Source organism: Muscardinus avellanarius (genome assembly GCF_963383645.1).
Source record: "Muscardinus avellanarius genome assembly, chromosome: 10".
NCBI lineage: Eukaryota > Metazoa > Chordata > Mammalia > Rodentia > Gliridae > Muscardinus > Muscardinus avellanarius.
The window spans coordinates 12612682-12638695 of NC_137796.1; the positions used below are offsets into that span (position 1 = coordinate 12612682).

Sequence of the window (26014 nt, forward strand, 5' to 3'; positions counted from 1 at the left end):
ACTGATGCCTCCAGGCAAGTGGAAGACACTTCCCAGTGAGAGCTGCCCCTGCCCTCAGTTCTTCACATCTCCCAGGCGGAGCTGGGCAAAGGAGGTGGCCAGCTGCAGCGCCTCCTGCAGGCAGCCCACGTTCTTGCCTGTGGCCTGGGCAGACACGTCCTTGCCACCACCTTTGCCATCCATCAGACCCGACACCTGCTGCACCCACTCGCTGGCTTTCAGGCCCCGGTTGGCTGCATTCTGGAAAACAGGAAGGAGATAGAATTGAGGGAGGAATGGAGAGGGGAGGGCGGGGGGCAGCCTCTAATCCCCATCCCTGCCTTGCACATTGCTGCCAAAGAGTGAGACAGATTGTACAACTGGTGCAGGTCCAGTTCAAGGACCAAGTGGCAAAGCCAGGCATTACCCAGGACAGTTAAACAGACTCAAGAATGAGGGCAGAGCCCAGTGTGGTAGCACATGCTTGTAATCCCAGCATATAGGAGGCTGAGACAGGAGGATAACGGTTTGTGGACAGCCTCAGCTACTTAGCAAGGCCCTTTGCAATTCAGTGAGACCATTTTCAAAAAATAGAAATAAAAAATAGGATTGGGGGTGTAGCTCAGAGGTAGAATGTTCCTGGGTTCCATCCTGAATACAGGAAAAAGAAAAAAAAGAATGAGGGTAAAGGCTACAGGGAAGGTGATAAACAGTGGGCAGGAGAATGGCTGTTTCTCACGGGGCTGCACTCATAAAAAGGTCTCAGCAAACAAGGGTTAAGAACCAAACACGAAGAAGCCACAGGTGACACTTCCCACGGCACCAGGCCGCAGCAGCTCTGACCTGGGGGACCTGACACAAGCATGTGATCTTGCCAGCCTCATTGTCCACTGTGAAGAGCATGGCGGACGTCTGAGGGGAGTGCGTCTTGAATAGCTTCAAGGCTTCATTCAGCGCCTATGAGAGACCTTCAGTCAGGCCAGGGCGCCGGGCCGGGGACCCTGCCGCGCACAGGGAGAGGTTGCAAAGCTCAACCCTCGGAGCACCACCACCACCCTTCCAAGAGCAGCTGCTTCTGCAGGGGCCTGGATGAAGAGGGCTCCAAACCCAGACCCTGCCCACACTCTGGCTCTGAGGACTGCCTTCCATCTCCAGGGAGCTCCTTCCTCTGACCAGCCCTCTCCGTGGCTCAGCCCAACCATGGTCCTAGAAGGGACCCCCCAGGTGACCACACAGCTCGCATCTGCAAAGCCCACCAATGAGCCACCAGAGGGACGGGCGGGCCTGGATCCCAGCCCTGCTTGCCTTGGCCGAGGCGCCACTCTCCATCTCCAGGATAACCAGGGGTTGGTTGGGGTTGCTGTCGATTAGCTGCTTTGTCTTCTCCAACACCTGCAACAAGGAATCCAGGGCTCAGAGGGAAGACCCAGACCCCAAGACCCAGCAGCAGTCATGCTGGGCTCTGCGAGGACATCCTCCTGGCTCCCTCGCTGCCACCAGCTGCCAGGACTCACCCGCTTCTGGACGTCCGCTTTGCTCGCTCGGTCTAGGTCATCCATGATCTTCTTAAGGGATTTCAGAGTCTCCCGCAGTTCATCCTTTTGCCACTGGGGGATGACCGCGGTGGCCAGGGCCTGGAACCAGAACCGGAAGCCCATCTGGGCCTGTGCCCCAAGGTGCTAGCACAAGGCCCAGCCCACTCCACCCTTCTGACTTTGAACCCAAGTCCTCCCCAGCTAGAATCAGCAGAGTTGTCTGCTGGCCTTGTGGCAGCTGTTACAAACAGGGCTAGAAAGGAGTGACAGAAAGAGGGCTCAGCTCTCATGGAAGAGCTGGTCCTTAGCAGGCCATGACCACAGCCTGGGAGGGGTTACTGGAATCCCCAATGTTAAGAAGCACCAGGCAGGGCTGGGAACAGCGGGCACTCTCCACACCTCCCCCACCCCAGTGCCCACTCGTGCTTGGATGAACAGGAGCAGCAGGCAGTGTACAGGGGTCTGTGGGCCAGGATCCAAGGAGTCCCCTTTGCAAGGCACGACAGAAGTCAGCCCAGAGCCCAAGTCACTGAGAATCAGGACCGGACTGGCTTTATGAAGAGTGCGTGGAGAACAGAGAAGGCCTTACTCCACTCCTACCTCTCCGAGGTCAGCGATCTCCCTCTGCACATCCTTGTTTGGTGCGGTCTGGGCCTTCACTTTGGCCTCCATGACAGACAGAGATTTCTTCAAGCTCTCTGCCTTCCTGAGGGCCTGGGAGGGGAACAAATACTGCTGTAAACTCCAGGCAGTAATTTCTAGCCCACTGCTGTGAACAGATGTGGAAGCACCGATGTGCTCTGTGGAGCACACATCCCAAGACACCGGAAATTTCCTTACCCCAGGGAGCAAGAGCTGGCAGCTCCCCATCCTAAAAATAAACTACCTTCTTTTTTTTGCACTTGGGATTGAACCCAGAGGCATTCTACCTCTGAGCTACACCCCCATCCCTATTTTTTTTTTTTTTTGGTGGTACTGGGGTTCCTGGAAGCCCTTCTACCTCCGGGTTACACTCCCAGACCTATTTTTGCATTTTTATTTGGAAACAGGGTCTCCTAAGCCAGCACGCGGGGCTAGCTTCGAACCTGCGCGATCCTCCTGTCTCCGCCTCCCAAGCGCGGGGATTACAAGCGTGCACCACCACGCCTGGCTGCATCCCTATTTTTTATTCTTCTTCTTTTGGGGTCTGAGGGTGGAGCTTGGGGCATTCAATCTCCAAGCTACACTCTCTGCCCTATTTTTTTATTCTTTATTTTGAAACAGGGTCTCACTAAGTTATAGAGGGCCTCACTAAGTAGCTGAGGCTGTCCGCGAATCACGATCCTCCGGTTTCAGCCTCCCGAAAGCTGGGATTACAAGTGTGTGCCACCACGCCTGGCTCTCTATTTTTTATTTTGAAACAGGGTCTAAGTTACAGAGGGCCTGAGAACCTTTGATCCTCTTGTCTCAGCCTCCCAAGTACTGGGATTACAAGTGTGTGCCACCATGCCTGGCTCAAGAAGCACCTTCTTCTCGGCAAGGAAAAGCTCTCGGCAAGGAAAGCTCCTTCTAACTCAGGTGCAGGGAGTGACCGGGAACTCACAAACTGGGAGCCTGTCACCCTGGGAAAGGAGGCCTACCCCTCTTTGGGGGAGAAGCAGAATTTAAACATGACAGCTGGGGAGTTTTGTGTGGTGGTGGCTTTGTTCTGCTAGACTGGGGTAACTGGAGGATGTGAGGTGGTAACAGTGTATTTTCTGACTACAGGAGCCATAGAACTGTTTGCTTGCACACTGGGCTCCTCTTGAAACAAACCACACCAGCCCAATCCGCTCACCTTCTGGGCTTCAGCGCCGGTGACAGCAACGATCCTCCGGATACCCTTAGCAATAGCTTCTTCAGTCACAATCACAAATGCTCCCGCGTGACTTGAGTTCCGCAGATGCCTGCCAGAACACACAGCACACAATGAAGAGGAAGCCCAGGCACCCCGGCCTCCTCCGCCTGCCCTGGGAGCCTGTGGCTGGGAGGCCTGTGCCCTGTAAGTGATCCCTCCAGGGAACAATGGGATAAGGCCCTCCATGTTAAGGGAATTTCAGAGCACACCTCTGGCTAAACAAGGACAAGAGAAATAGTGGGAAGGAAACGAAAGGCAGAGAAAGCCTAGGCCTGCGAGTACTCTGACAATAAGCAAGACAGTAACTCAGCCTGGCGTGGTGGTGCACGTTTGTAATCCCAGCATTTGGGAGGCTGAGACATGAGGATCGCGGTTCGCGGACAGCCTCAGCTGCTTAGTGAGGTCCTCTGCAACTCAGTGAGACCCGGTTTCAAAATAAAGAATAAAAAATAGGGCAGGGGGTGTAGCTCAGAGGTCGAATGCCCCTGGGTTCCATCCCCAGACCCACAAAAAAAAAAAAAAAAAAAAAAAAAAAGACATCTCAGCATATTTTCTCATGGGATCTGAAACATGATCCCAGCCTTTCCTCCATACACCCACCTATACACTGCCTGAGAACTGTAAGACATAAATAAACAATAAGTAAATAAATAAATACAAGCTGGGTGTGACGGTGCACGCTTGTAATCCCAGCATTTGGGAGGATGAGACAAGAGGACCACGGTTTGCGGACAGCTTCGGCTACCCTTTGCAATTCAGTGAGATCCTGTTTCAAAATAAAGAATAAGCTGGGCATGGTGATGCACACTTGTAATCCCCGTGCTTGGGAGGCTGAGACAGGAGGATTGCTCAGGTTCGAAGCCAGCCACAGCTACGTAGTGAGGCTCTCAGCAACTTAGTGAGATGCTGTTTCCAAATAAAATATCAAAAATAGGTCTGGGATTGTAGCCCATAGGTAGAAAGCCCCTGGGTTCCATCCCCAGGACCACAAAATAAATAAATAAATAAAAATAACATAAAGAATAAAAAATAGGGGGTGTAGCTTGGAGATAGAATGTCCCTGGGTTCCATCCCCAGTACTGAGGAAAGAAAAAAAAAAAAAGGAAAAGAAAGAAAAACAAGAGCTGGTCTAGCCTATGACCCACATCCTTGAAAAGTGAGGCCAAATTAACAAAAGGCAGGCCCCCATCCGTGCTGCTCCTCCTGCAGTACTCACGTTCCACCACAGAACTCCACCGAAGTGAGGGAGCCAGCAGGCCCAGACGGGTCATCCAACAGCTTGGACACGGGGACCCCAATGGAGACGACTCGCACAGGGTCAGGATAGGTCTCATCAAACACAGCACGCAGACCCTGGATGGCTTTCGCTGCTGCCAGGGGACAATCCTGGGTATAGACAGGCTGCCGTAGAAGGAAAAGAGAAATAAAATCTTCTCTGAAGATGCAGTAAGCATGGTACTACAGGCAGGACTCTAAGGCCTACCCCAGTTATGCTCGGCAGGTGCCCAAAGCTCCTGAGATAATACCATGGACAAGTCAAGGTGGTCAGGGTTGGGATTTCAGGCTTCTTGTTAAACTGCCAGCCAAATCTCAAGCAGGCATAGCTGGGTATGGTGACACACAGGTGTAGTCCCAGCTACTTGAACTGGGAGGATAACCTAAGCCCAGGAGTTTGAGACCATCCTGGGCAACTTAACAAGATTCCATTTCAAGGAAATATAATAAGTAGTGATAACTACAAGAGCCCTGGCTGTACTGAATACTTCTTCTGCCTCCTACAACGCTTTAAGAATCGATGCTTTAAGCAGATCTCTGTGCAGGACACAGCAAGGTACAAGGGAGGGCAGCATTTGAACTGCTGAGCCTTCACGACAGAAAGTGATAGTGTGGGAAAGAGAGGCTCGTGAAGGTAGAGACGCCCGCCTACCTTGGCTGCCTCGATCATCTCATTAGCAATCTCTTCGGCCTTCTTGATCTGCTGGGTGGACATGGCTCCCTTGGCAGTGAAGTCAAACCGAAGGCGATCAGGAGCAACCAGTGAGCCTTTCTGATCAGCTTCCCCAAGCACAGAGCGCAGGGCGAAGTTGAGAATGTGGGTAGCGGTGTGGTTGCTCATGACAGGCCTCCGCCGGGGCTGGATGGGACAGAGGGGCTTGGTGGGTAACAGATGCCAGTCCTTCCAAAGTACTACAGGGTTTAGTTGGACACTTGGCTGCCCAGAATAAAAAGTTAACTTTCCAGCTTTCTTTACGGATAAATCTGGCCATATGACTAAGTTCTGGCCAAAAGCATGTGAATGGAAGTGAGGTGTACCCTGATGGGAAGGAGCAGGCCTTTCCCTTCCCTTTCCAAGAACAGGAACTAGAACAGCATGTCATTCATTCATTCATTCATTCATTCATTCATTCATTCATTCATTCATAGTACTAGGGATAGAACCCAGGGGCATTCTACCTCTGAGACACACCCCCAGACCTATTTTATTCCTTTATTTTGAAAGAGTCTCACTAAGTCATGGCAGACATTGCTAAGTTGCCGAGGAAATTGCTGAGGCTGGCCTTGAACTTCAATGTTCCTGTCTCAGCCTCCCAAGTACTGGGATTATAGGCACGCATTACCATACCTGGCTCTGTTATCTGCTTTTAGTTTTATGAGAACACAGCTAATCTCCTTTGTTTAGGTATTGTCTCTGGCTGCATGTGTACTGTCATGACATGGCTTGAGTAATTGTGATCGAGAGCAAAGGCCCACAAAGCCAAAATATTTACTATCTATAGAGCCCTTAAAAAAAATAGCCTGCCAAGTCTGGCCTAGACAATGGATCTGCTAATTACTTTCTTGGACCATGAAGCTCTGGGCAAACCCCAGAACTGATGGTGGAGCAACAGTGAGAAGTTCTAGCAGGGTGAGGTGGCGCACACTTGTAATTCCAGAACTTGGGAGGCTGAGACAGGAAGAACTTGGGTTCGCAGCCAACCTCAGCTGCCAACCTCACTGAGGTGAGGCTCTCCACAACTTAGTGAGACCCTGTTTCAAAATAAAGAATAGGGCTGGGGGAATAGCTCAGTGGTAGGATGCCCCTGAATTCAATCCCAGTACTGTGTAAAAAAAAAAAAAAGAGGTTGGATTTTTATGATGCTATGGGCCAGGGCCTCGTAGCAGCTTGAACTTTTAGGTGTGAAACAACACACACACAGACACACACACACACACACACACACACACACACACACACACACACACACATATTTTGCTATCTCACTTGAAGCTGCTGTTATTCTGAAACTCTGTCACATGTAACACAGAGCCTGGTAATTAACTAATACGGGCCCCTCAGCTCCCAAAGAAGTGCTTGAGGGTAGAAAAGCAACCCATGAAACAAGCCTACAGGATCTCAACAACTGAAATCACTGACTTGGGAACATACAGGTTCTACTCTTAGTCACATTCCTCACAATCACAAAACATACCGAAACTTATTGCTGGACTTTATAGTTTCACTAAGGACGGACAACAACGACCAATTTAAAGCCCAAAGAGGTGGGGATTACTAACCAGATCCCGGGGCCACCATCATCAACTCACCTCATCAATGAACAGCCGGACCCGATCGCCAACTCTCAGGCTGCCGTAGACGGTTCCTATGTGCAGCACGTACCCTCCTCGCACCTGAGCATTCTTCACAGTAAACTCAGTTTTCTAAGAGGAATCAAGCAGGAAACCATAAATACATTTTCGTTTTCTGTTTTGAAATGGGGTCTTGCTAGGTTGGTCTTGCAGGGTCTGGCTATGTTGCTGAGGCTGTCCTCAAACCTGCAATCTTCATGTCTCAGCCTCCCAAGTATTGGGATTACACACATATACCACCACAGCTGGTTCTAATAAATACAAATTCGCATATATAAGAAATTCTCCTTTTAGAGACTGGGGGTCTGGTTCAGTGCCAGAGCATTCTTCAACATGGTGTGTGCATGTGCGTGCATACACACACACACACACACACACACACACACGCACACATGCACATATTCTCTAAGACACTCTTTTTAATTGAATAGTGTTTACTGCCTAAGAACTGCATTCCCTTATATGTACTAAATATACATACACACAAATTTTATATATATATATATGTATGTATGTATGTTTTGTGGTACTGGGGTGGAACCCAGGGGCTTTTCTACCTCTGGGCTATACTCCCAGACCTATTTTATACTTTATTTGGAAACAGGGTCTCGCTAAGTTGCTGAGAGCCTCACTCAGTAGCTGAGGCTGGCTTTGAACCTGTGCAATCCTCCTGTCTCAGCCTCCCAAGTGCTAAAAATTTTTTTTTAGCTGAGCATGGTGGTGCATGCTTGTAATTCCAGCATTTGGGAGGCTGAGACATGAGGATTGTGGTTCATGGACAGCCTCAGCTACTTAGGCCCTTTGCACCTGAGTGAGACCCTATTTCAAAATAAAGAATTAAAAATAGGGCGGGGATATAGCTCAGAGGTAGAATGCCCCTGGGTTCCATCCTCAGTAAAAAAAAAAAAAAAAAAAAAAAAAAAATTAAGCCGGGCATGGTGGCACACGCTTGTAATCCCAGCGCTTGGGAGGCTGAGACAGGAGGATCGCACAGGTTCGAAGCCAGCCTCAGCTACTTAGGCTTTGAGCAATTTAGTGAGACCCTGTTTCCAAATAAATTATAAAATAGGGCTGTGGGTGTAGCCAGGAGGTAGAACGTCCCTGGGTTCCATCGCCAGTACTACCAAAAAAAAATATGTGTGTGTGTGTGTGTGTGTGTGTGTGTAGTGAGCTGTGGGTGTGGCTTGGAGGTAGAATGCCCTTCTGTTCAAATCCCAGTACCAAAAAAATAAAATTAAATTAAAAACCAAAAATAAAGGAAAGAGCCAGGTGTGGTGGCACATGCTTATAATCCAGTACTTAGGAGGCTGAACAGAAGGATCACAGGTTCAAGATCAGCCTTGGCAACTTAGCGAAGCCTTCAGTAACTCAGTGAGACCCTGTTTCAAAATAAAAATTAAATAGGGCTGGGAGTACAGCTCAGAGGTAAAATGGCCCTGGGTTCTGTCCCCAGCACCGACACACATAAAAGGAAAGCATGGAGGAGTCAAAAACCTTTACCCTTGGTTGGAAGGATCGGCTCCAGAAAGCAAAAGGTAAAAGAGGCAGCTCCCAAGCTGGAAGCGATGGCACATGGCTTAGTGCCAGCACTTAGGAGGCTGAGGAAGGAGGGTCATAGGTTTGAGATCAGCCTCAGCAACTCAGCAAGACCCGGCTTCAAAATAAAAAATAAATAAAAAGGGCCAGCGGATGTAACACAGAGTATTGCCCCTGGATATAATCCCTAGCAAACAAACACACCGAAGCAATTCTTTCAACTGCAGAAACACTAACAAAACAGCCCCAACCCAGAGATGTGTTCAGTCTCCTCCCAAAGCCTGCAGTGCTGAGGAACAAAAGAAGCTACCCAACCCCACAACCAACAAGAACTATGGGCTCACATCCTCACTGCTGTCATCAACCTTCACCAGGTAGCCTTCGTCGTAGATCTGCCCTCCTTGCTCGGCATAGAAACAGGTCTTGTCCAACACCACTCCACACTCCTGGCCCGTAGACACCTCCTCCACGAACATCTTCTCTCTGCGCAGAGCCAGCACTGTAGCCACCGCACTCTCAAACACTGCTCAGTGGAAATGTAGAGATGGGAAAAAGCGCAGCCGATGACTTCATTTGTACCTTCAGGGCCTTGCACAGGTTGGACAAGAGGTCCACCACTGAGCTGCACCACCAGCTTCATTCACGTTATCCCTTGGCTTTTGTTGGATTCTAGTTTGCAAACCTTGCTTAGGTTCTAACTGTATAATTTTATACTGAAGCAAGCCCGTTAAACTCCACTAAAGAATTAACAGGCTGGTTTTCTAACAGGGAATCCAGCACTTAGAAGGATGACTAACTGTTCTGATTTCTAGGCCTGGGAGGTCTTTCTGGGGATGCAGGTTTTCAGTGTTCATATTGGGATAGCTCTGAGCAAACTGAATAGTTGGTTACTTCCTCAAACACTGAACAGAAACTTAGTAAATCTGATTAGATCCTTAAGAATATTCAGCTGGGCTTGGTAGTGCATGCCTGTAATCCTAGTAATTGGGAGGCTGAGATAGGAAGATTGACAGTCCAAGGCCAGCCTTGGCAACTTTCTTTAAGGGCTTGGGCTATAGCTGGGAGTATAACTCAGTAGTAGAGTGTCTCAGGCTACAATCCCTGGTAATACACACACACACACACACACACACACACACACACACACACACACACACACACCTCTTTAAGGGTAGTAATGAACTCCCTATCTAAGGTCAACTTGCAAAGAACATATTCAATTTGTGGGTTCACTTGAATTAAAAAAAAAAAAAAAAGTACACAGCATGACTGTGTAGCACTACAGGAGAAACTGTAGGCCACCTGTTACAGACCACCTAATCTTTGGATCCATCTCTCAGAAACCCCCAGATAAGGGCAGACAGCTCAGAAGCAACATACCATAGCTACCACTGGAGTCCGAGTGGTAATTATACTTTGGAGAATCGTCTGTTGCCTCCAGACCCTTTGCTCGGAGCTCTTCGATAGCATAGATGTCCAGCATAATGAGGTCTTCTCCACCTGCTCCCTTGCCCTGTGACTTGAGCTGCCAATAAGAGACATAAATATTAGTTATCTTAAAGTAGGAGAAAAAGAACTTTAAAGAATTTATAGCTGGAAGTTGGGTGTGGTAGTGTCCACTTGTAATCCCAGTACTTGGGAGGCTGAGACATTGAGACATGAGGATTGCAGGTTCATGGCCAACCTCAGCTACTTAGTGAGGCTCTCCGCAATTTAGTGAGACCCTATTTCAAAATAAAGAATAAAGAATGGTGGCACATGTATGTAATCCCAGCATTCAGGAGGCTGAGACCAGAGAATCGCGGTTCATGGACAGCCTCGGCTACTTAGTGAGGCCTTCCACAACTTAGTGAGACCCTGTTTCAAAATAAAGAATAAAAAATAGGGCAGGGGGTGTAGCTCAGAGGTCAAATGCCCCTGGGTTCTATCTCTAGATCCGCAAAAAATAAATAAATAAATAGATAAATAGGGCTAGGGGCGTAGCTCAGAGGTAGAATGCCCCTGGGTTCCATATTCAGTACAACACACACAAGAAAGAAAGAAAGAAAGAAAGAAAGAAAGAAAGAAAGAAAGAAAGAAAGAAAGAAAGAGAGAGAGAGAAAGAAAGAAAGAGGAAGGGAAGGGAAGGGAAGGAAGGAAGGGAAAGGGAAAGGGAAAGGGAAAGGGAAAGGGAAAGGATGGAAAAAAGAAAAAAATGGGTTTGGGGTATAGCTCAACCTCCAGTACACAAAAAAGAACATTTCCAGTGTTGGCAGTGGCAGTCCGCTGACATCTGGGCCGGCTCCTTCTCTGCTGTGGGGACTGTCCTCATGCATCAGACATGGCAAGCAGTATCCCTGGCTCCAGCCAACAAGATGGCTGGAGCATCTCCTCTAGTATGAGAACTAAAAATGTCTTCATACATTATCAAGTAGGGGGCAAAATCACCCCCATTTGCAATCCACTGGTCTAGGGGGAAAAAAATTTTCAAAGACCTTAATGGAAAGAAATCCATGCTTGCTTTGCAGCCGAGCCTTGCCCGGGCAGATGCTGGCTTTCCTGCTCACATGCCACACTCTTTACCTGGGCCAGTTTCCTCTCCTCTTCAAAGCCGTCCATATCTACCACCATGCCCTTCTCTTCAGCAATCAGTCCTGTGAGATCCACTGGGAACCCGTAGGTGTCATAGAGGAGCCAAGCGGTGTCTCCTACGCGGTAAACAAGTTATGTCAGAACAACATGGACAGTCCCCTCTTTTCCACACAGAGTCCTCCCAGGATGGCGCTGGGAGTGACAGAAGGGATTCAAGTCAGGTCAGTATTGGTTCCATGCGCCTATCAGATATCCATCAAAACATCATGTGAAATTGACCTTAAGAAACCACAAGGAATCTCCTGGTAAAGTTCTATTTCTTGATTTGAATACTTTGAGAAAATTCATCAGACTTTCTCTTTACACTATTATACTTCAATAAAAAGAAAAAAACTTGGGAATTAATTTTCCCACCTGGGAGCCGGGCGTGGTGGCGCACGCTTGTAATCCCAGCATTTGGGAGGCTGAAACCTGGAGGATCGCGGTTCGCAGACAGCCTCAGCTACTCAGTGAGGCCCTCTGCAACTCAGTGAGACCCGGTTTCAAAATAAAGAATAAAAACTAGGGCAGGGGGGTGTAGCTCGGAGGTTGAATGTCTCTGGGTTCCATCCCCAGACCCGCAAAAAAAAAAAAAAAAAAAAAATTTCCCACCTGGTAAAAATGAAGCAAATTAGCTTGTGTGGCTGAGCATTACTGTAATCCCTGAACTTGGGAGGCTGAGACAGGAGGATCACAGGTTCAAGACCAGCCTCAGCAACTTAGCAAGACTCTCAGCAACCTAGTGAGACCCTGTTCTACTACTTTTTTTCTTTTGGTGGTACTGGGGGTGGAACCCAGGGGCTTTTCTACCTCCGGGCTATACGCCCAGACCTATTTTATACTTTCTTTGGAAACAGGGTCTCACTAAGTTGCTGAGAGCCTCACTCAGTAGCTGAGGCTGGCTCGAACCTGTGCGATCCTCCTGTCTCAGCCTCCCAAGCGCGGGGATTACAAGGGTGTATTACCACGCCCAGCAGAGACCCTATTCTAAAACAAAAACTAGCTGGGCATGGTGGCACACACTTGTAATTCCAGCATTCTGGAGGATGAGATGAGAGGACTGCAGTTCATGGACAGCTTCAGCTATTTAGCAAGGCCCTTCACAACTCAGTGAGACCCTGTTTCAAAAATAAAAGACTAGCTGGGAGTGGTAGTGCATGCTTGTAAGTCCAGCATTTGGGAGGCTAAGACAGTAGGATCATGGTTCGAGGACAGCCTCCAGCTACTACTTATTGAGGCTCCTTGCAACTCAGTGAAACCCTGTTTCAAAATAAAAAATAAGGCTGGGGGTGTATCTCGGAGGTATAATGCCCCTGGGTTCCATTCCCCAGTACTGAAAAACAAAAACAAAAAACAAAAACAATTCTGAGAAATAAATTTGGGAATGGACTTTCCTTTTTTGGGGGGAAATGACAGTAGCTGAGGCTGTCCTCAAACCTCAATCCTCCTGTCTCAGCCTCCCAAATGCTGGCCACCATGCCTACCATGCCTGGCTGGGAAAGGACTTTCAGTTGTTACTTCTATGTTGTTTCAATATCTTGCTACAATCAAGTCATGTGTTACCTTGAAAACTGTTCTCTAGCTGGGCATATGGTACACGCTTGTAATCCCCAAGCTTGGGAGGCAGAGACAGGAGGATTGAGCAGGTTTGACGCCAGCCTCGCTGGCTTAAGAGACCCTGTTTCTAAATTTAAAAAAAGTATAAAATAGGTCTGGGAGTGTAGCCGGGAGGTAGAAGGGTTTCCAGGAAGCCCAGTACAAAAAAAAAAAAAAAAAAAAAAAAGAGTGAATTCACCGAGTCCAGTACAGCTACATCTGCGTACTCAAGAACAGTGAGTCAAATTGCAGGCCACAGAGGAGAAATCGCAGTATTGGGCCTCCTGGGACTTGACCCAGTGAGGGAGTGGTGGTGGCAGAGATATCACACCATAGGAGAACGTGCAACCTGGCACCCCATAGTTTAAAGCAGCCTCTATCGACTCCCTGGGTCGGAGACTCTGTGATACAACCCAGTAAAGGAGTAGTGGGGTCTGAGATAATACAGACTCGAGATCCAGAGCACCTTAAGTGAAGCCATAGTGACCCAAGGGAAGAACCCAGAGAAGGCACAAACCTCCGAAATCATGGGAAAGAGGAATAACACTGAAGTAATGAATGTGCACAACCCCACAACATCAGAACCTGATAAAACAGAAAATCAGAGATTTCTAGAAGATCAAATCAGGAAAATAACTGTAGAAATAATAGAGGTGCTTCGAAAAGAACTCAGAGAGAGCCAAAAAGAGATAAAGGATGCAATTAATGAAGTAAAGGCCTCAATTCAAAGCACAAACAACCGATTAGACCACATGGGGAACAGAATCTCGCTCTTAGAAGATGAGCAATCCAAAAATGAATGTATAGTTTCTAATCTAGAAAAAAATATCCAACAGCAGGAATCTGACATTGAAGAAATATGGGCCCATCTTAAGAGAGCTAACCTAAGAATAATTGGAATAGAGGAGGGAAAAGAAAGTGATACCAAAGGGATCAACAATCTCTTCAAGGAAGTAATAGCAGAAAATTTTCCAAATATAGAGCAAGAGGTTGATACACAGATCCAGGAAACTTATAGAACTCCCTTTAGACAGGATCGGAGAAGAGGATCCCCACGCCATATAATTGTCAAAATGACCAATGTGGAAGCCAAGCAGAGAATCTTAAAGGCAACAAAAACAAAGGGCCAACTGACATTCAGAGGCAAACCAATTAGAATCACTCCAGACTTCCCAAACCAAGTCATGAGAGCCAGAAGGGCTTGGAGTAACATATTCCAAACTCTGAAAGAAAACAACTTCCAGCCAAAAATTTCCTATCCAGCAAAATGTTCTATCAAATTAGATGGAGAAATAAGAAGCTTCCATGACAAACAGAAACTGAAGGAATTTATGTCTTCAAAACCAGCACTAGAGAAAATACTCAAAGAGATTAACTACAAAGAAGAAATAGGTAACACTCACCAGAACCAGAGAAACAGGAGTTTCCATCCAACAGACAACTAAGATTGGTTATCTGTGGAGATTCATTATTTATGTTAGTCTTTTACCTATCTCTAAGTTGTATTGTTTGCCTTTATTGTTGTTAATTTTTAGGATTTCTAGTTGGAATATTAATATACCTTCAGATATAGCATTTGGAAATATTTTATCCAATTCTATTAGTAACTTTTAACTCTGTTTACATTGTCTTTGGATATACAATATTTTCTTTTATTTTTTAGGGAGTTTGTATATTCTTCTGTTGCCTATGCCATTGAAATCATATCCAAGAAATCACTGCCAATTTCAATGTTGTGAGGTTATATGACCCAGATTTTCTCCTAAAAGTTTATAGTCTTAAGATTTATATTTAGGTCTTTTATCTATTTTGAGTTAATACTTGTATATGGGATTAGGTAAAGGTCCAATTTTATTCTTTTCCATGTAATTATTATTTTTCAACAATATTTAGTTAAAAGATTATTATTTCTACCACCAAATGTTCGTGGAAACCTTGTCAAAAATAACTTGACAATATAGGGAAGAATTTAGCTCTAGGCTTGTATTTAACTCCAATGGTCTATATATCTGCCTTTAGAACATTACTACACTGTTTCAATTATTGTAGCTTTATATGGTTTGAAATCAGAAAATACATATCTGCTAGCTTTGTTCTTTTTCAAGATCGTTTTGGGTATCTAGAATTCATATTCCATATTAGGATAGATTTTTTTCTGAAAAATAAATATATAAATATATGATAGTTCACCTAAAAAAACAGAAAAAATATGCTCTAGTAAGAAAGAAAGCAAAAAGAAATATTGAAATGCTATCTTTAAATCATCAAACGCTTGGTATCAGACAAATGAAACTGTTATGTGAGATTATCATTTTTAATTTTTGATAAATTGCTATAATACTAGATGTCAACCACTAAGCCAAGCATGGGAAGGAGGGATGGGGAGAGAATGGGGTGGGGATCGGGTGGGGGCTGACTGGGCGATGTGTGCATGTATGTCTACAAAAGTTTGTATCCCACTATGATATATGAATACAGTGCACCAATAAAATAAAATTAAAAAAAAAAAAAATGTCTAAATCCCATTTTACACCAAAAGCAAAAGTTTAACCAGCTTTGGCAGACAAGAGAGCCCACTTTCAGCCTGTGAAAGAGGACTGGCCTTTCCTAGAAAGATGCTACAGCCAGGAAGGAGGGAGGCATAAACTGGGCCTCACCCGGAATGGTCTTGCAGTCTCCCAGGCTCTGAATTTTCCGGTCCAGAATGCGCCGCCCTCTGCTGAGAGTCTTGAGAAACTGCACCTCTTCTTCATTGATGATGTCCTTCACCAACTCTGGATCCTTCTTCAGCTCGGGAAATGCATCTCCCTAACAAGGAAAGGAGACTGTTGTATGACCCTGCTTAAAAATGTCTGCTAAGCTGGGCCAGGCATGGTGACGCACACTTGTAATCCCAGCGCTTGGGAGGCTGAGACAGGAGGATCCAACAGGTTCAAAGCCAGCCTCAGCTACTGAGTGAGGCTCTCAGCAACTTAGTTTAGTGAGACCCTGTTTCCAAATAAAGTATAAAATAGGTCTGAGAATATAGCCTGGAGGTAGAAAAGTCCCTGGGTTCCACCCCCAGTACCACACACACACACACACACACACACACACACACACACACACACACACACAAAGTCTGCTAATAGTATGCTAGCTCCCACCCTGTTCCTCTTAGAATATGGCTTTAGCACAGAAGAGGTAAGCGGGGAAATATACCTACCAGTGACTGGACGACAACATCCACTAACGTAGCAAAGAATCCCCTGCTGGCATTGAGTTTCTCATGGGAGTATCGGACAGCCCGTCTGAGAATCCGTCGCAACACGTACCTGTAAGAGGCAGAACTTAGCGCCCTGCTGGACCACATTCCCAGCTGAGGGTTCTGTCAGAGCTCCTTTGGAATTCTACCGGAGCAACGTGACCAACTTTGATTTGCTCTTGCAGAGACTTTCTTCTATCCTAAGCCTGCTTCTTTTTGTATTCCCCTAGATCGCAAGAATTAATTCAGGCATAAACCCAGTAACACACCCACAACCACATGTCAGGGATTACCTAGGGTAAACCTACTTTGTTATTGTTCATGCCTGTTATGCAGAGAGCGGCAAGAACAGGCCAGATGCGTACTCGACATTCAAGATCCCAGGATCCCAGGTCCTGCCTGTCCGTAATGAAGTTCCCTGGGGCTAATAAATACTACCCTATCTCTGACAACAACTAGCACACACTTAAATATAGTGTTTAGCATCTGTACTTAGCAGAAAAGACAATATATTGACATCTTTTAGCTGGATGTGGTGATTCACACTTGTAATCCCAATACTTGGGAGGCTGAGATAGGAGGATCACAGGTTTGCAGCCAGCCTCAGCTACCTTAGCCTCTCTGCTCTCTGCAATTTCATGAGGTCCTATTAGGGCTTGGGGCGGGGGGGGGGGGGTAGCTTGAGGTAAAATGCCTGAGGTTCAGTCACCAGTACCCTCCCTTCCCTAAAAAAAAAAAAAAAAAAAAAAAAAAAATAGAGAACTGGGAGTGTAGCTCAGAGGTAGAATGCCCTGGGTTTAATCCCCAGCACCAAAAAGAAAAAAGAAAAAAAGACATCTTTTCAATGTAAGCAAAAACTCCCTTTGTCCCTTAAAAAAGAAAAAAAGAAAAAGAAAAGATTACTTAACCTATCCAGATAACAACAACAACAAAAAGACTATGGCTTTAAGTTCTAGGGAGTCATAAAACTCATGGTGTCAGTGCAAATACTGCCCCGTGTGTAACATACTCACCCACGCCCTGTGTTGTCAGGCCGGCCGCCGTCGGCCAGGGCCACAGTGATGGTCCGAGCATGGTCAGCCAGCACCCTGTATGCCATGTCAATCCCATCAGCATCCTCAGCACCAACTTTCCCAGTGTATGGCCGGGCACCTGTGCCCTACAGGGACAGCAGAAAGCAGCCCATCAGGTGCCGTCTTGCTCCCAGAGGGTCAAGGAGCATTAGGAGAAAGGATGACCGTCTCGCAAGTCCCATAATGCCAAGAAAGGTGATGGTAGGGGAGCAAAGAGCCTCCAGTCAGCCCCGACACTCAACGAACTGAACTGCTTGGCGCCTCGAGCCTCCCACTAGCACACCATTAGCAATGAAGCAGGTAGATGATTTATCTTTGACAGCCCTGCTAAAAGTCCAGCCTGGAAACCTCCATAGAAGTTTTAATGTTTGCAACAGAACCAGTACCTTCTGAATGGCTTCAAAGTAAGGAACAAAAAGGTCAGTGTCATAGTTGGACATCTTATTCTGCAGCACGGACACCAGTCGCTCCAGGCCCATCCCTGTGTCAATGCTTTTCTTGGGAAGAGGTTTCAGAATGCCATCAGTCTCCCTGTGTGATCCAGAGAAAGAGAAGCAGGGACTCAGACTGTCACCCCTCCAGGCCCTGCTGGTTCACACTCGCTTACACAGCGGAGTGTGCTGGCTGTGACTGTTGTCACTTGCTTCTATTTGTTTTGGAGGGAAGAAGAATTTGAAGAGAGAAAGGAAAGAGAAGTAGTCTGGTATCCATTTAAGAGTGAGACAGGTCGGGTGTGGTGGCGCACGCTTGTAATCCCAGCATTCAGGAGGCTGAGACCGGAGGATTATGGTCCGCGGACAGCCTCAGCTACTTAGTGAGGCCCTGCAACTTAGTGAGACCCTGTTTCAAAATAAAGAATAAAAAATAGGGCAGGGGGTGTAGCTCGGAGGTCAAATGCCCCTGGGTTCCATCCCCAGACCCCCCCTCAAAAAAAAAAGTGAGACAGGTTTGAAAGACATGAGCTTTAAATGAGCAGCCCGTGAAAACAGAGAACTACAGTAACACATGCATACCCATGTTCACAGCACCACAATTCACAATGGCCAAATTATGAAACCAGCCTAGCTATCCCTCAAAAGATGAATGGATTACAAAACTGTGGAACAAAACTGGGCGTGGTGGCACACACGTGAAATCCCGGTACTTGGGAGGCTGAGGCAGGAGGATCACAGGTTTGTGGCCAGCCTCAGCTACTTAGTGAGGCCCTCTGCAACTTAGTGAGACCCTGTTTCAAAATGAAAAATAGGTCTGGGAGTGTAGCTCATAGGTAGAATGCCCCTGGGTTCCATCCCTAGTACTGGAAAAAAAAAAAAAAAAAAGGGATAGCCACACAATGGAATTCTACTCAGCAAAAAAAGAAGAAAATTATATCATGTGCAAAAAAATTGAGGGACCTTGAGAACATTAGTGAGATGAGCCAGTCACAGAAAGTGAAGGGCCAGGTTTTCTCTAATATGTACAAGCAAGGGAGTAATTGGGATAACAAAGGGACTCCAGGTAATGGAGCCAGAGAGGTGGTCCAACAGGAGAGAGGGAAGGGTGAGGTTCATTCAATGGAAATTCTACCATCAACTAAGTGTACATACCTGAAAATACCAATGTCAATCTCAGTACTCTGTATTGGGAAGGGGAAAAATGGGGAAGTGGGGAGAGCAGGCTACCAAGTGCTATGTGCATGTATGTTACTGCCAACATAAGTAAGTAGCCGGGCGTGGTGGCGCACACTTGTAATCCCTGCGCTTGGGAGGCGGAGACAGGAGGATCAAGCTGGTTCGAAGCTAGCCTTGCTGGCTTAAGAGACCATTTCCAAATAAAAATATATAATAGGTCTGGGAGTGTAGCCTGGAGGTGGAAGGGTTTCCAGGAACCCCAGTACCACACACACACACAAAAGTAAGTAAATAAGTGAGTGGCCCAAATTTCAGCAAGAATGACATCACTGGGTACCCCATAAGGAAGTATTGTACGAGTCTGTAGAATAGCCTAACCCTATCCCAATGATTAGGGGAAAAACCCAGGAATAAAATTCAAAGAACTGTCACATGGTCTTGTGACGGTGGCATCAACGCTACTCCGCTATCCCCAAAGATGAGGATCTGAAAAGAGCCTTTGGCATGAAGAGAGCCAAGCAGCTCTGATTACTCTAAAAAAGGTAGGTTCTTAGCAGAAATGGACAGCCCCCCAGGGTTACCTGTTGTACTGGATGAAGACAAGGTTCCAGATCTCAAGCACATTGGGGTCATCCTGGTTGACCAGATGTGCGGCATCCCGACCACCGATTCGGTCATAGTGGATCTCGCTGCAGGGACCACATGGGCCCGTGTCACCCATCTCCCAAAAGTTATCCTTCATGTTGCCCGGGAGGATTTTGGCATCATCAAGCCTGTGCAGAAGCGAGAGGATGAGCTCAGTTACAGCCACTGGCGAGGATTCTGCTCAGAGGTCCTTCCACCATAAAAGGGACACACACTTATGATTTAAGAAGGCCCACATTTTGGCAATTACTATTATTAAGCCTATATACAAATCCTACTGAAGGGACAGACCATAATAAGTCTTCTCAAGTAAGACAAAATAAAATAAATATATACATACTATGTTAGTACCAATAAAAATATGCAGCCTGGCATGGTGGCACATGCCTATAATTCCAGTACTTGGGAAGCTGAGACGGGAGGATTGCAGGTTCAAGGACAGCCTCAGCAATTTCATGAGGCTCTCAGCTACTTAGTGAAACTCTGTTTTCTAATTATAAAAAAAAAAAAAAAAAGGCTGGGGGCGTAGCCAAGAAGTATAATGCCCCTGGGTTGAAGCCCCAGCACCACACACAAACACAAAAAAAGCAAAAATGTAGATAAAGCCTGGAAAGGAACATATAAAAACAGAAGTGTTTATGCTGAATATGATGATAATTTAAGCAAATATTTTCTTTGCAAATTTTTTAAAAATTTGTATTGGTGATTAAACCCAGGAGAACTCTACAACTGAGCTACATCCCCAGCCCTTTTTAGTTCGTGTGTGTGTGTGTGTGTGTGTGTGTGTGTGTGTGTGTGTGTGTGTCTTACTGGGGATGGAACCCAGGGGCATTCTACCTCCATTCCCAGCCCTATTTTTTATTCTTTATTTTGAAATAGGGTCACACTGAGTTGCAAAGACCTCACTAAGTAGCTGAGGCTGGCTGTGAACCCTGATCCTCCAGTCTCAGCCTCCCAAATGCTTGGATTATAAGCATGCGCCACCATGCCTGGATGAGAGGTAGGACTTTTGAGGTATTTTAGTCATCAGTGTTATGTCTCATGAAAAGATTAATGTATTTCCAAATTAATCTTCTTTTTTTTTTTTTGGCGGTATTGGGGATGGAACTGACACCCTCGCCATATTTCCCTATTTTATATGTCTAGATTTTCTTCCTTTCTTTCTCCCTCTCCCTCTCCCTCTTCTCTTCTTCTTCTTCTTCTTCTTCTTCTTCTTCTTCTTCTTCTTCTTCTTCTTCTCTCTCTCTCTCTCTCTCTCTCTCTCTCTCCCTATTTTATATGTCTAGATTTTCTTCCTTTCTTTCTCCCTCTCCCTCTCCCTCTCCCTCTCTCTCTCTCTCTCGTGGTACTAGGGATGGAACCCAGAGCTTTCTACCTCTGGGCTACACTCCCAGACCTATTTTATATTTAATTTGGAAACAGGGTCTCACTAAGTTGCTGAGAGCCTCACTAAGTAGCTGAGGCTGGCTTCGAACCTGTGCGATCCTCCTGTCTCAGCCTCCCCAAGCGCGGGGATTACATGCATGAGCCACCACACTGGGCTCCATCTAAATATTTTGAAACAGAGTATCACGAAGTTACTGAGAGTCTCACTACATTGTTGAGACTGTCCCTGCACTTGCAATCCTCCTGTTTTAGCCTCCTAAGTACATGGATTAGAAGTGTACATCACCATGCCCAGCTTCACTGAAAGAATTTAATAAGATTAAAAGCATTTCCAAAGTATCTGCTTTGGCTGAAAGTTCCTTATCAGAGCACTCAACAATGATTCTGCTTATTTGATGAACAAAGTATAGCTATACATGAAGCCAAGTAACACAGGACTTAAATAACAGTTGTCTTGGGCCGGGCATGGTGGTACACGCTTGTAATCCCTGCACTTGGGAGGCAGAGACAGGAGGATCGCGCACGAGACCCTGTTTCCAAATAAAAAAAGATTAAAAATAAAATAGGTCTGGGAGCGTAGCCCAGAGGTAGAAGGGTTTCCAGGAACCCCAGTACCACCAAAAATAAAAAATAAAAATAAAGTTGTCTCAAAATTGAAAAAAGGCTAGCCAGGCACTGTGGCACAGGCCTGTAATCTCAGTGTTCAGGAGGCTAAAGCAGGAGGATTGCAAATTCAAAGCCAGTCTGGGAAACTTAGTGAGACCCTGGTTTGAAATAAAAAATAAAAATGGCTGGGAGTATAGTTCAGTAGTAGACACTAGGTTCAATCCCCAGTGAGACAGACAGACAGACAGACAGACAGACACACACACACACACACACACACACACACTACTCCTGGGGCTGGGGAGTAACTGAGTGGTGGAGCGTATGTCTAACTATGTATAAGGCCCTGGGTTCTCTACCCAGCACTAAAAACAAAAAAGATAATTCTTCCCAGTCACTTTCACCTGCACCTCGAAATGCATACCCCAAAAAGAGAAATGGCAATATACTCTAGGTCATAAGACCCCACTCTGGCAGTGGGTTTAGGAATTACTTTATTTCTCTATACTTTCGGCAAGTGAGTTGTATTTTTTTTTCCCCCAGCAAGTGAGTTCTTGCTGAAAAAGTGAATTCTTTCGGCAAGTGAGTTCATTTTTTTTTTTTTTGGGTGGTGGTACTGGTGATTTAATCCAGAGGCATTTTACTCCAAACATTACCTCCAGCCCATTTTATTTTTTATTTTGAAACAGGGTCTAGCTAGGTTGCTGAGAGCCTCACTAAGTTGCTGAGGCTTGTCTTGAACTTGCAATCCTCCTGTCTCAGCCTCCCAATTACTGAGATTACGGGTATACGCCACCATGCCTAGCTAAGTGAAGTGCATTCTTACCCCAAATTTTGCCAGATCTGTTTGCACTCCAGATCTGGTTCTAAGCCAGCTGCTTCATCCCCACCAAAGTAAGTAACGTAGAGTCTTTCAACTGGAATGCCAAATTCTTGGGTGAGAAGTTCCAGAGCCATTTTGCATGCTAATTCCTGAAAAAAAAAAAAAAGAAAAAAAAAAAGATACAGAACATGGCCAAATCCAAATCTATTTAGTGGAAGTAGAAAAAGACCAGATTGTGGGAACATAGATTCAAAATGAATCAATTTATATAGAATCAATTATATAAGAAATACAAACATAATCTTAAATCTTCAAATTACAGGTATTACTTCTAGGGAGTCTTAGAATTAACAAGTTCCTTTTACTACTGCATCTCCTAGAAACGTGGAAATAGTCCATGTTTTAACACAATCAACTCTGGAACCCAGATCCTTTAATGGAAATGACCCCTTTACCCAGAATTCCAATGGTTCTCAATGAGCTGACCTTAAAGTAATCTCCAAAAGACCAGGAGCCCAACATCTCAAAGAAGGTGTGATGGTAGACATCCTTGCCCACGTCGTCCAGGTCGTTGTGTTTGCCTCCAGCCCTGATGCATTTCTGGGTATTGGCAGCTCTGCTCAGCTTTGCCATGGGGTGAGAAGGATCAATTGTGTTCAGGAAGATAGGTTTAAACTTAAAAAAAAAAAAAAAAAGGACAGTTTAAAGAGCTGTAGGTTATACAAGATGGCCATACAACCTGGGAAGAAGAGACCACAAACAAATTGTTTCTGTTTTGGATTTAGTGAGTCTAGAACACAGACACTTAGACCCAGGAGGCTGTATGGGACTAAAGCAGCAATACTATTCTGGAACAGCTTCTCAGTTTCATTCCCTAACAGTCCCCACCACTGCCAGGACCACCACCTGCACAGGGAAAGGCCTACCACGTCAGAGCAGCCAAAGGCCGCCGTGTGAAACCTATACTTCATAAGACAAAGTTCAGGGCTTCTAATTTCTGTATGATAGCCACTACCTATCATATGGGCAGCAAAGATATGAACACTTACATCCCTGTAAAAAGTTCTACTGTTGGGAGGCTGCGAGAGGAGGATCTGGGTTCGCGGACAGCCTCAGCTACTTAGTGAGTAGCTGAGTGAGACTCAGTGAGACCTTGTTTCAAAAGTAAGGAATAAGTCAGGCGTGGTGGTGCACGCTTGTAATCCCAGCACTTGGGAGGCGGAGACAGGACTGCACAGGTTCGAAGCGAGCCTCAGTTACTGAGTGAGGCTCTCAGCAACTTAGTGAGACCCTGTTTCCAAACAAAGCATAAAATAAGTCTGGGAGTGTAGCCTGGAGGTAGAAAAACCCCTGGGTTCTATCTTCAGTACCACAAAAATAAAATACGGAATAAAAAATAGGGCCGAAGGTATAGCTTGGAGGTAGAATGACCCTGGGTTTCATCCCCAGTACTGCAAAACACAAAAAATAAAAAATAAAAAAAATTCTACTGGACAATTCTTATCAGTTCTGTGCTAGATTATGAACTCATGAACTCCTTAAACACAAAAACTATCTCGTGTTTGTCTAGCACCTGGCACAGTACCTAAAAAAGAGCAGATGCTGCCAGGTGTGGTGACGCACACTTGTAATCCCCACGCTTGGGAGGTGGAGACAAGAGGATCGCATAGGTTCGAAGCCAGGTGGCTTAAGAGGCCCTGTTTCCAAATAAAATATAAAATAAGTCTGGGAGTGTAGCCCGGAGGTAAAAGGGTTCTATCCCCAGTATTACAAAAAAAAAAAAAAAAGCAGATACTTAAAAGATATCTTTTTTCTTTTTTTGGTGGTACTGGGGATGGAACCTAAGGGCCCTCTACCTCTGGGCTACACTCCCAGACCTATTTCACATTTTGTTTGGAAACAGGGTCTCTTAAGCCAGCTGAGGCTGGCTTTGACCTGCGCGATCCTCCTGTCTCAGACTCCCAAGCACAGGGATTACAAGCGTGCACCACCACGCCCGGCTATCTTTTTTCTTTTTTGTGTGTGGTATTAGAGATTGAATCCAGGGGCATTCTACCTCTAAGCTATACTACCAGTCACATTTTACATTTATTTTTGAAGCAGGTCTTGCCAAGTTGCTGAGATGAGGCTGGCCTCAAACCTGTGATCCTCCTGTCTCAGCCTCCCAAGTACTGGGATTACAGGCATGTGTCACCATGCTCAGTTTACAGATACAATTTTGAGCTGCTTAAAGAAAAAAACTTAGTCAAGCTATTTCTGATCTAGAGGCAATGCCCCTGGGTTCAATCCCCACTACCAAAAAACAACAAAAAAACTAATGTTGAGTCAGGTGTGGTGGTGCACATTTGTTATCCTGTACTGGAGAGGCTGAGAAAGGAGGATTACAAGTTTGCAGCCAAGCCTCAGCTACTTAGGCCCTCTGCAACGTAGTGAGAATCTGTTTCAAAATAAAGAATAAAAAATAGAGCTTGGGGTGTATCTCAGTAGAACGCCCCTAGGTTCAATCTCCAATACTGCAAAAAAAAAAACAAAAACAAAAACAAAACCCCCAACAACAACAAAACTAATGTCTGAGTGCCTAATGCCTAACGTGTGCTCATTATTTTTTGTGTGTATGTATGGGAGGTACTGGGGATTGAACCCAGGGACACTGTACCTCCAAGCTACACCGCAGCCCTTTTTGCTTTAAGACAGGGTCTCACTGGCCGAGTCTTTCTAGGTTGCTGAGGCTGCTCTTGAACCTGAGGTCCTCTTGACTCGACTTCCCAAGCACTGGACTTACAGGCATGTGCCAATCACACCCAGCTTCATTAGGCATCGTCTTATTCACTTCTCACTATAGTCTATAGGCAGCACTATTACCAGTCCTCGATTCATAGGCAAAGAAACTCGGGTTCGGGACATAAAGTTCTGCCGGAGCACGCAGGGATACAAATGGGAATTCTGTCTCTGCAGACGCGGCGCTCTTTTCACTGCTCTGCCGCCTATGTGGACAGACAGCCAAGTGGGAGGGAAATCTTACCTGGTTCATGCCTGCATTGGCAAAGAGCAGCGTGGGGTCATCCAAGGGAATGGTGGCAGAGGAGTGGACATAGGTGTGCTCGTTTCTCTTGAAGAAATCTATAAATCGCTTCCGGATTTCACTCGCCGTTAGGGTCGAATCCATCTTGAAAGCCACCCCAAAGGAATAGCTAAAGGAAAAATGAAGAAAAATTAGGGGAAATGAAACTGAAAGTGGGCATTACGTAAGACTCTAGCTTATCAAGCCAGTCAAAGCAGGACACGGTTAAGCTGTTTGATCCTAAAACCTCTATGTTGTAATGTCCAAGGCTAAAAACATCAAAGCTAAACTTGCTGCGTCAGCAGACAGCAGCCCCGTCTGTACTTCTTCTCATGCCAGTGTCAATAAGCTCCACACACCAATACACCACGTAGAGCAGGGGGTGGCTTATTCATTCATTCAACAAACATGTACTGAGCATCCACCGGCAGGGATCAGAAGAGAGAGATAAAGGCTGACAGTCTTTTCAGTCCAACTGGGGAACAGGAAGAGAGCTTGGAGACCTGGGTTCCTGTCCTAGCAACAATCCTTAAAGAGGTCACTTTACTTCAACAAAAGGAGAGACCCCTTACCAGATGACCTCTAAAGATCCTTCATGCTCTTTGTTAATCTTCATGCCTAACACTGTGCAAAGTTCTAAATCCCCACAACCAGACTCTCCAGGTTTGGCCTGACCTCTTAGTGAGGCTGCTGTCAAGGTCAGTGGATTCAGGCATAGGTCTATCTGCCCAAGGGACGTTTGCAAGTAGCAGGAAATACCTATCTCTATGTAGCCACAGCCACTAAACTGCTGCCTTCCCAGTCACT

At 46.0% G+C, this 26014-nt stretch overlaps 1 protein-coding gene across 1 annotated transcript; it reads right to left on the minus strand.

The window, feature by feature from the left end:
- Window positions 1-54: 54 nt before the first annotated feature.
- Window positions 55-25312, minus strand: AARS1 (alanyl-tRNA synthetase 1; the record flags this gene model as incomplete). Its single annotated transcript, XM_080702162.1, has 20 exons — window positions 55-240; window positions 823-936; window positions 1285-1371; window positions 1494-1613; window positions 2115-2228; window positions 3331-3439; window positions 4607-4791; window positions 5318-5524; window positions 6976-7089; window positions 8898-9076; window positions 9934-10078; window positions 11116-11240; window positions 15417-15567; window positions 15965-16073; window positions 17017-17162; window positions 17463-17607; window positions 19268-19459; window positions 22150-22295; window positions 22633-22821; window positions 25169-25312. The coding sequence occupies 20 exons, from the start codon at window positions 25310-25312 to the stop codon at window positions 55-57; spliced, it is 2907 nt and encodes a 968-aa protein (XP_080558288.1).
- Between the last annotated feature and the right edge of the window lie 702 nt (window positions 25313-26014).